Raw genomic sequence first — 10,575 nt, forward strand, 5'->3', positions numbered from 1 at the left:
AAGAATAGAATAAATGATCCCTGAGGTCCCTTCCAACCTGACTTATCCTACAAGCTTATAACCACACCAAGAGGAAATGCCTGGAGCTCACCCAATTAACCTTCCTTCCAGTTCTGGGGCCCAGGATAAACCAGTCTGTGTTCAGATGTATCACCTGTCTGGTTTCTACATGGCTTCTTGTTTCTTCAGCGATTTTATCACCACCAGCCGGCATCCGAGCCACCACGCTGAGACTCCAGCAGCAAAAGCACACACAGCAGCCACACTGACATCTGGTATTATAAATACAAGCTCTGCACTGTTGGATAATCTGTTAACAGCAGAGTAAGTGTCACTGAAAACGCAATTAGAAGCAACTAGTAAGCCACTGAATTCAGGAGGCAAAAAAATATTTGTTTGGTAAGACATGTAACTAAACATTGATTGCAGGCAATATCATTCCTCCCTGCCTGTAGGCTTCCACTGAGGGTGGGACTCAGGGCTACTACTGCTGCAGCAGCCCTGGACTGAAGCCCTGCACAGCCACAACACAGGGCTGTCCTGTTAGGGAAAAGGGACTTGATGACAATTTGAAAGGAGCCCCACAGGTCCTGAGCAGGGAAACCAGCCCTGGAGGGGCCTCCAGCCCCTCTGCTGGAGTGTCTGCATCATGTGCACCAGCCAGTACCAACCACATCAGCATTTGTTCTTGCACAGATTTCCATCCACTCAGAGAGAAACTCATCAGCACTCACATTCACTGTGCAGCAAGCAGCTGCTGAGCAATAGCTGCACCACCATCCTGGTATCAAGCTGGAGCAGTGACATATGTCATGTCCACACTACAGCAATAATTGTATTTGTGCATAGTATGTCTACACACAATTTCTTCTTACAAGTGTCAGACAAGAAAACAGCCCTATCACAATTACACTCAAGAGCCATGTTTATTCTGGGTACTATTTCCATAGCTCCTTATCATGGTTTCCAATACCACACAGAAAGAAAAGAGACTATACATTACAGCAGGGCCCCAACACTATTTTAACAGGATTGGGATTTGCAGCATATACACATACATTCTGTGGTAAGAGGTCTCAAGTTACCAAGTCTAAACTAGCCAGAACTCAGGGGTATCAAATGGAAAAAGACCTCTTCACACTGACATTTTCCATTTCCCCTCCAATTATTTCCTCTAAATGCTTTTCTACAGACAGCTCTCAGCTCCTACTCAGGGGACCCTTAATTATTTCATTTTCTAAAAGCCACAGCACTGTAACTTGCTGCTAGAGAGACAGCTGATGGGACACGGTGAGGTCATAAGCTCTCCTGTGACAGGAGTCATCAGAATGAGACAGAAGATAATTGAATTCATATACTTTCCACCAAGCAGATAAAATCCTCAGTTCTAAATTGGTGCCAGTGGAGATGCACCAAGGATTAGTAAATCCCCTTGTGTGGTCGGTGTAAAGGAGAAGGCACTGTACCCCAATACACCAACTGTCCTTCCTTCAACAAATCCTCTGGCCCAGCAGCCCTACATTATCTATGACACCACTGCAGCACTGCCTGCACAGATCCTCTAAAAAGGATTTATGAGGTTTGACTGCCAGTACCTAGAAAGTATGAAAACAGCAGAGCCAACAGGTGAACCCGTTTTCCTCAAAGATTTCAGAGGATCCATTTTCCCCTTCTTAGAAAGCTACAGACCAACAAGTTTTTCACTTGGGTGGCAGGAATTTTTAATTTTTTTTCTGTGACCATGGACAAACAAATGGATCCTGGACTATGACCTGAGGCTCAGTAAAATGTGCTTCTGCAATGTCCTGCCCTTGGCATCATCCCAGCATCTCTGGGTGATACTCTGCACGGACCTTTGGAAGTTAGCTAGAAAAGATGCCAAAGTCTTTAAATTTTATATTCTTATTTTTTCAATGGATCTATGGCAGAGAAGAAAATTTTTTATTTTGACCATGCTTTCTTTGTACCAGATACCACCCCTGTGCCTTCCTCCTAGTACACCCAGCACACTCTGCACTCACTGCTCAAAGATACCCTCGCACAGGTCCAGAATTTAAGGCTACTTGAAGCTAAACAAGCAGTTAATCCACACCACAGACCCTTCTGACAGTGGAAAAGCTCTATAAGCCATCCAACAGCAAACAGCTTAAAAGAAAAAGTGGGGGTGGGGGAACGAGATCCAATAGATGTTGTCACAAATGCAGTTTGCTGAAAGAGAAAAACCCACGCAAGCATCTGACCAGGTATCAGCAGTCACTGCTTTTAAGGCAGGTCACCAGAAACCTGCGTGCTCGTCATAGCATAAAAAACCACCTGGATAACTAAAACCCGTATATAACTTAATACAATTAATTAACAAGGCCAGGGAAAAGGTGAGGAACACCCCCCCCGCCCCAAGGTGTTGTGTGTCTGTACTGGAGCAGATACCCAAGCAGCGCGGTCTGCAATTTACTCAAGTTGCAGATGATGAATGCGAAGGTCACATGAAGGAAAGGCATCAGTATATAGCCTGTCACAAAATGGTAGCACCCGGGGATTTGAGCATATAGGAGAGTTACAACCCCGTCCTTCCTATAGCCTCCCGCAGCTCCTGACATGGCATCCGCTATGGAGGACAGCGAGCCTGGGCTGGGGGAGGGGGACGGAGCAGATTAAACTTAAACACCCTCCGCATCACCCCCCCGCAGCGACTACATCCATCTCGGAGCCCCGCACCGAGCCGGGGACGGATGGGCCCGGCCCCCACAGCCACTTCAGCCCCCTCCGTTATGTAACAGCAGGACAAGGGGGGGCTCCCACCGGCCGCCAAGGTGCGGCAGTGGCGGGGACCCCGCTGCGGAACGTCCCCGGGCGGGGAGCCCTCCCTTCCTCACCGTGTCCCTCCCGCGCCTCCCCGTACCCGGGCACCGCAGCGCCCGGGCGTCCTGCAGCGCTGCCCGCGCACCACACGCGCCGAGCCCCGGAGCGGCGAGCGGAGCGCTGTGCCCGCACCGCGTTCGGAGTGCCCGCACCGCGCTGCCCGTGCGGAGCCCCTGCCCGTGCGGAGCCTCGGTCCGCGCTGTCCCTGCGCCCGTCCCCGCACCGCGCTGCCCGAGCAGCGGCTCTGCCCGCGCTGCTCCCGCACCGCGCTGCCCGTGCGGAGCCTCTGCCCGTGCGGAGCCGCTGCCCGCGCTGCCCCCGCACCGCGCTGCCCATGCGGCAGCTCTGCCCGCGCCCCCGGGGACACCCCCCGCTCACCTCCCGACGAAATTCTCCAACACGGAGCTCTTGCCGGCGCTCTGCCCCCCCACCACGGCGATCTGCGGCAGGTCGAGGTTGGCGTTCTGCCCGATGGCGGCGAAGGCGTCCTGCAGCCGGTTGACCAGCGGGATGAGATCTTCCATCCCGCGGTTCCCCATGGTTGCGGCGCGGCTTCTCGCACAGGCGAGCTCGTACTAACGCTTCCCGCAGCCCTCCCCGGCTCTGGGGCCGGTGGGCAGCGGCTCCAGCCCGCGCCCCTCGCCCCGCTCGACGCCGCCTGGGCTCCGCTCGACGCCGCCTGGGCTCCGCTCGCCTCAGCCCGCCCGCCGCGCCTGTGGAGCGCCCCGTGCGGCCGCCAGGGGGCGTTAAAGGTACCGGCGCCGCGCTGCATCCTGGGAGATGTAGTCCGGCGGCTGCGAGGGGCCGAGGGGGCCGGGATCGGGATGGCACAGCACTGGTGTCTGTGCCCAGGGAACTGCGAACGGGGCTCGCTCCACAAAACCAGAGCCGTTCAGGTTGGCCCGGGGCTGCGTGGGGCGGTGTCTGTGTGCCGCAGGTTGACACACCTGTGTGGCCCAGCCGGTGTGGGTGTGCAGCCCGGTGAGCCCGCCCCGCAGTCTGTCACCGTGTACCTGCCTGTGAACCCGTACCGCCAGCACGGTACCACGATCCCTTTGGCATTCACAGGTACCACAGTCACTATGGCATTCACAGGTACCACGATCCCTGTGGCACTCACAGGTACCACGATCCCTGTGGCACTCACTGGCCCCAGTTTGCGACGCTGCCAGCCAACAGGTAAGATTTGGTCAGAGGACCTTGGTTAATACAGCTGCAATATTTGATCCTCTCAGCCACACCTGCCAGTGTGCCATGGTTTGGTCACAGTGTTTGGGAATGGGCTGGCGCCTGGATGGGAGGGCTTTGTGTGAACACAGCACTTGTGAAATCACCAGAATACAAGAAACACTTGAGATGATTCAGCTGGAGGTTCGCAAAAGTGATACCATTCTCTGAGTATCTGGTATAACCCATGGCAGAGGCTGGAATGTTTTTTAAGGTCCCTTCCAACCCATTCTATGATTCTGCTGCTTCATTCAATCACAGATGAAAAATGCATCCATTTCTGTTTATAGCTATAAAACAGTGGATGTGTTGCCAGGCTTGTTTTAGAGAAACACAAACAGGTGCTTCATTCTATGCTCCCAGATTTTGTTTTTAAAATGACTTGTCTGCAATAACGAGGGAACAGCTTGGTTTTAGGTTTTGAAAAGGAATGGGTTTTTAACAAGAATATAACATGAGGCCATATTTGATTTCAAAGTATAGCAATGAAAACAAGTGTTCAAAAAAGCATCTGATGGCTAGCAATGACTCAGAAGGATGGAGAACGTTGCATTTCAAACACCTCTCAGTTCGTGCTACCCAAGACTCCTATTCACAGCTCAGAGAGAGATGGGGGTGGAGGGGGAAACTAAATACAAAAAACTGCAACAGATTTTGAGCTGTCTGTTTTGTTTTAAACAGCAGCTTTTTAGTTAAAATAATTATAATGAATATTTCACAGATGTCCATCAAATTTAATCCATGCAAAAATACCTGTGTGGACATACAGAGAAACTGAGGCAACCACGGTGAGGGATGGATTTGCCTCATGCTCTAACACATCACCAATGTGCAGGTAAGAACACTGAAGGAAGGGAAGGGAGCTGCTCCATCTGTATGGGTAACACCATTGTAGGTCATACGTGGGCAGTTTTGGGGGCTGTCAATGCTATTTTTTCCTCTCAGCAAGTTACCCAGTAAATCTCAAGAAATAAGCTTAAGAAATTCAGTATAGATTGTGGACAAAAGCCTTTGAGCATCCCTGAAGCCATTCTGATAATTTATGTTGAAGGATTCTGGGAAAAAACCCGCTGTAGATAGCTGCTCCTTGTAAGAGGTCACCACAAAAAGAACAGTGAAGAGTATCAAAGGCTCAAATAATGATGTCACCTTCCTCCCTGGATCAGAGCTGAAGCTCAGGGAACTTTAGACCATGAGGATCTTTGAAGCTTTATTTGAGGAACCATGAGAAGAAAACCGTCGTTTTCCCAGAACTTGCTGTAACTTGAAGTTCACCAACTGCGATACAGAGAAAGAGTGCCCAGTGGCATCACCTCCATAACCTCACACGATTGACCAGCTGTACTAAAACCTCTCAGTGCCCATGACCAGCCTCACCTGGGGTTTTCCCCCCAAATCTGTACCTGTGAACTTTGATTAAGCTCAGTTCAGGGCCATCAGTCCCTGCTGAAATATGGAGATGCGATTGTCTCTGGTTCAGTTGCAGCCTGTGGAGTCTTTGGGTCTGGGATTCACTCAGAGGTTAACTCCTTAGCTTTGTCCCTGTGTACTCTGAGTAGGTATTTTGTTCTGGGTGAGTCAGCTCTAGAAATAACCATTCACCTTATACCATTCTTTTGGAAAAGCTAAAATGAAACTAATCCATTTGCTTTGCGAAGTATTTGTGAAAGACTGTTGAAAATACAGTATGTCAACAGCTGATCCTGAAGACTGAGGGGGAAAGTAGGTTTATGTTGCCAGTTAGAGTACAAAGGCTTGTGCATTACTTCTTTGCAGGTGTTCTTTCCTATGATATCTAGTTTTATTTTTCTGTGAAATTCATACTTATTTCTTAGGAAATTGGTCCTTTAGGGGATATATGGGAGGTTTTGGCCTTACTGAAGTCTTAAAGGGCAAAACTGTACGGGAGGGATGAGGGGAGCTAATAAGGTGCTCTCCAGAAAGGAATAAAGGAATGATGGAAGTGCTAAAACATGAAGAAATATTGGCAAACTTTACATGGATCAATATTAGTGTCAAACTGAGAGATGCACAGAATCTGCTCCAGCTTCTTTGTCCTGCAGAGATATTTGTGAACAAATGAGCTCCAGTGCCTGCCTGCAGCGTCACCCTAAACCACTCATTTACAGCGTGAAGTCTGAACGCTTCTGCAGCAACTGCAGCTGCTCAGCCCAGAGAGACTGACTCCAGCATCCGAGACACGGAGGCTCGGATTTTCTGCAGCTTTACAAACCTACACCGCCCGTTGATGAAAAAGCGAACTGCAGGCACTCAGAATCCTTCCTAGAGCCTTCCATTTTCTCTCCTGCCACAAACTGAGCTGCAAGGATGTTCTCAGCAAATGTACCTTTTGATTCTGCAATACCTCCTACCTGTGACTTAGGCAGCAGCATGTAGCAGACAGAGCAGGAAAAACAAAAGGAATTTTATAAACTGGAATAAATAGGAAAAATCTATTTCTTCCTATCTTAGTAGAAAAACTGAATATGTGAGACAAGAAAAACAAGGGGGGATGAAAGATTTCCTCCTCCCCCCTCCCCGTTGCTATAAATATTTCTGAATGTACTTTAACATGAATCCCTAAAATTGCATGTGGCTAAGCATATGTGTGTTTCTATGTATGGCTATCAACATAACGACAGTTGTGTATGCTGATTTTGTCACCTCATGCAAATAGGACTCCCAGTTTAGTTAGCATAATTAGAAATAGACGTTTGAGAGCTGGATTCTGTCCTTCATTCCTTGCCCTTGCAAAAATAACACATCTAGTCCTCAGAGGAAAAAAGAGGCAAAAATGTGAAATGCAATTAGCTTAGGAGACTCTAACTTACTTGCAAACTGTTTCTGCTTACTCCAGGTAGTGTGAATGTTTAGAATATTTCACTGTGGGTCTTGAAGTGGACAAGTCTGGCCTTTCAGGTTCCTAAAAATTGTTATAACACAGATGAGAATTTAAATTGAATGTTTAAAAGCAGAGGTTAAAAGCTCCAAAAATAAACAGGCCCAGGATTGTCATTGTCCATACTAATACTACATGATACAGCTGATCAATAGTTTAAAATATTAACTGAAATTATCCTCTTAAATTTCCATAACTATCTAAAGCTGTCTATACAGATAGAGAATGCTTAAATATCTATTTTATGGGTACTTAAATGCTATTATAGTAGCAATGGTATCATAGTAATATCATTGATCTCTTGTGGTATCAGTTGTTCAGAGAAAATAAATTGATTTCTAATGATCCTATTAATTGCAAAAGCTATTTGAAAGAAAAGCAGCCTTTAATTTTTTAGTTTTCAAATATAACACTTTTGTTTGTAGAATAATGTAATGAAATATTTCTTCATCTTTTGTACTTAAACTGAATTGGTGTGCAAATCCCCCAAAAAGAGGTAAAAGAAGTTTAATCTACTGTATAAGATACTAGGACAGTGTTATTGTTAGTGTGATTCCCCAGAAGCCAGAGTATATGTAAGGAAATAAATAAGCTGAATGTTATACTCCATTAAGAATGGGATCTGCGATGGATGTGAGTTTAAATTAATATTTTAAGAGCAACAGAGCTGAGTTCTCTGTGCTTTCTGCATCCAGTGAGATGTCACAAAATAGCTCCTGGTATATATTTTACCTTATGAGACTGAAAATCACTAATAGGAGTTGATTGACCATGTGGTAAAATGGATATAAAAACTATGTCTTTACCTCCTGTGGGGCTGTCCTGCCTAACAAGAAATATCAGGAATAGGTTTCCAGAACTATATTACAAAGAATGAGGGAAAACCTCCTTTAATGCACAGATCATTTTGGTTTGAAATGTTGTGTGAATCCAGTCACCCTCCAGATAAAACAGACATGGAAAACAGTGTTATTCCAGTAACCAATATCAGCTGTTGAGAGCATGTCTGGTGAAACTTGACCCATTATTTCCATAGACAGGCCCTCAAACCAGGAGAAGAAAGTACTTTAAAGCTCCATATGCTTTTTCTCCAAGAAGTTTGTGAGGTTTAAATACATTATGGTGAGAACTACTTATATCCTGGTGAAATGGATGAGTAATAACACCATCCTTGCAGATTGCAGAGGAAATTGTGGGCACCGCAGTATGTTGGTGCTGTCATAGGCACTGAGAAAACTTGCGTTTTCAAAAGCAATGTGGCTTCACTGAGGGTTGCATACCAAGTCTTTTTCAAAGCCAAAATTAAAATATAAAACTGCACAGTGCAGTCATATGGTGGAAGTTAGAAATCTCTGGTTATCTGCATGCCTGATCCAGTCCCTGGAAAAAAATTCATATAGCCCAGCAAAATCTTGCCTGTATAATACAATCCAGCTCCTGAATAAAAAGCATTCATATGTTCTGTCCTCTTATCTGCTAACAAATTTCATAACCCTAATCTAATCATACAGAGGTGTAGTGCAGGTTGCCATATAGTCATGATCCAACAACTCCACTGACTATGGTCTCTGCATTGCAGGATACTTTCTGGGTCATTCTCTCACCTTGAACTTCTAAATCTTACTCTGTTTCATTCACTCCCATTGCCGATGAGGCACTCCCAAGCCTAGGGGGTTGCTTTTTGAGTGATAATGTTGTAGTCTGCATTGTGGCCCTTTTTAAGGTACGAGCTGTATTTGCCACTGCACAATGAGTAGTGAGTTGCTTAATTATTGAAAGGGACATGTTCCTTGCAGGAAAAAACAACTGTCAGTGGATGGGAGGTCAAGGTCTGCATGCCAATGATCACTGGGCACTGACAGCACCTTTCAGCTGTCAGCCTGACACTCTTTTGTTGCTTGTAGTGGAAAAAAAAGGATCCTAACCCAATTTTCTGCAGTTCCCTTATATCTCTGTATGACTTTCAAACTAAATGGTGTGATTACCTGAATCTAGAGCTTTCTCTTCTGTATTCAATTAAGCCCTCTCTGGTAGGTGTGATGTTCACCTTTATGGACATATAGGTGTGTCTGAAATCAGTCTTTGGGTTGTAGGTTGATGGAGCAGCATGTCTTTCTTTGCTTCCTATGGCCCTAGGCCTGTCTTGTGCAGGCACAGGACTAAATCCATGTCCAGATTTGTGGTTCAAGGCAATAGACCTATGGAGTGTTTATAAATTTTTAAATGTTGTTTATTTATTGATTTGTATGTAGGATTTCAGAGAGGAAAGCCCAGTCTACGAGGGGAGCCTCCAGACTATATGAGAACATAAAATCTAACAGTGAAGAAACTTAGTTACTGGCATGTTTTGTTAGTATGGTGGTTTGCAGATTTCCAAATGTAACATACAAAGAATACTTACAAGACCTTTAGTTGTAAATTAAGGACAGAGGACATCAGTTTCAGATTTACATTTATCTATACAACCTGAATTCTGCCTTTCCTAGGTCTAGCTAATTTATTGTAGGATTAACCCTTACCCACACTGCTGCAAACCAGCCAGGCCAGTGGCTTCTCTAACAGCACAATTACAGGAGCAGAGGATGAACCATGCAAAATGATTTTTAAAAGACTCCATGCATGTTCTGTGCTCCATGTGTGTGTTCCCTAGGATGACATTTCAGTTTTCATGCTTAACAGGAAAGCATTTCCTCTGCATGCAGACAGCCATAAAGGACTCTGGACATGAACAGAGCCCATAATTGATTCATATGGATGGTCTTCCCCAAATTGATTATTGCAAAATCAAGATGGTATAAAAAGGCCCAAAGGAAAAATCAACATATGCTGCTGCATTGAAAATTATTAATTATAACTATATATCACCAGTAACGGTCTGTGTTCAGCTTACAATGCTTTCAGGTAAAAATCAATTCAAAGGACTTAAATGAATCAAGTAGTCTTTACTAGCATGGATAAAAAGACTATAAAGTAAATTATTTCAGGCTGGATTCTCTGGAATAGCAAGGAGCAGAAATGCATCTTTGTCCTTGTGAGGTTTAGCATAGGAAGAAATGATAGTCATAGTATATTTTCATAGAGAGCCTGTGTGTATTGAAAATGCTTAAAATTAATTTTGCCGTGGAAAACAGGCCCTGCAGGAAAGGTTTTGCTGCAAACCCACCACCTATTAAAAAAAAAAGAAAAAAAAGAAAAAAAAAACCAAAAAACCAAAACAAAACAAAAGGGGGAGGGGACTGACTTGCTAGAGAAGTCATTTCAGTTTACAGTAATATTGTAAAAGTCCCTGTTTGTTTTCTTCCAGGTTCTCATGATAGGCTTGCCAAGATGTGACCACAGCAAATGGCCAGAGGCTGCTTTGGGTTTTTTCCATCTTCTCGTGAGACGGTTACCAAAGATTCCCCTGGATTATTAAAAAAAAAACAAAAAACAAACAAACAAAAAACCCTCAACAACAACAAAAGAGCAACAAACCAACCACCACAAAATTAAAAAAAAAAAAAAAGGAAAGAAAAAAACCAAAAAACCAAAAAACAAAGAGCAGAAAGCCCACGCTGTTGGATGCCATCTGCTCCTCCTGTGCAGCAGTT

At 45.3% G+C, this 10,575-nt stretch overlaps 1 protein-coding gene and 1 long non-coding RNA gene across 19 annotated transcripts in view; one reads left to right on the forward strand and one right to left on the reverse strand.

Moving 5' to 3' along the window:
• The window catches only part of DNM1 (dynamin 1), a 65,617-nt gene extending 62,084 nt beyond the window's left edge, over positions 1–3,533 (reverse strand). For all 18 annotated transcript variants that reach the window (XR_004419849.2, XR_004419851.2, XR_004419850.2 and 15 more), the window contains exon 1: positions 3,238–3,533. Coding sequence is in view for 12 of the 18 variants with exons in the window: in XM_033077273.2 (XP_032933164.1) it covers positions 3,238–3,398 (161 nt within the window). In the remaining 6 variants the exon portion in view is untranslated. The remainder of the gene's footprint in view (positions 1–3,237) is intronic.
• A 423-nt stretch (positions 3,534–3,956) lies between these two features.
• LOC117005725 lies at positions 3,957–10,385 on the forward strand. The gene is made up of 3 exons (XR_004419873.1): positions 3,957–4,038; positions 4,808–4,921; positions 10,290–10,385. It is a non-coding gene; the product is annotated as an uncharacterized LOC117005725 (long non-coding RNA).
• Positions 10,386–10,575: the final 190 nt, after the last annotated feature.

This window comes from Catharus ustulatus, chromosome 21 (genome assembly GCF_009819885.2).
Source record: "Catharus ustulatus isolate bCatUst1 chromosome 21, bCatUst1.pri.v2, whole genome shotgun sequence".
NCBI classification, from domain to species: Eukaryota; Metazoa; Chordata; class Aves; order Passeriformes; family Turdidae; genus Catharus; species Catharus ustulatus.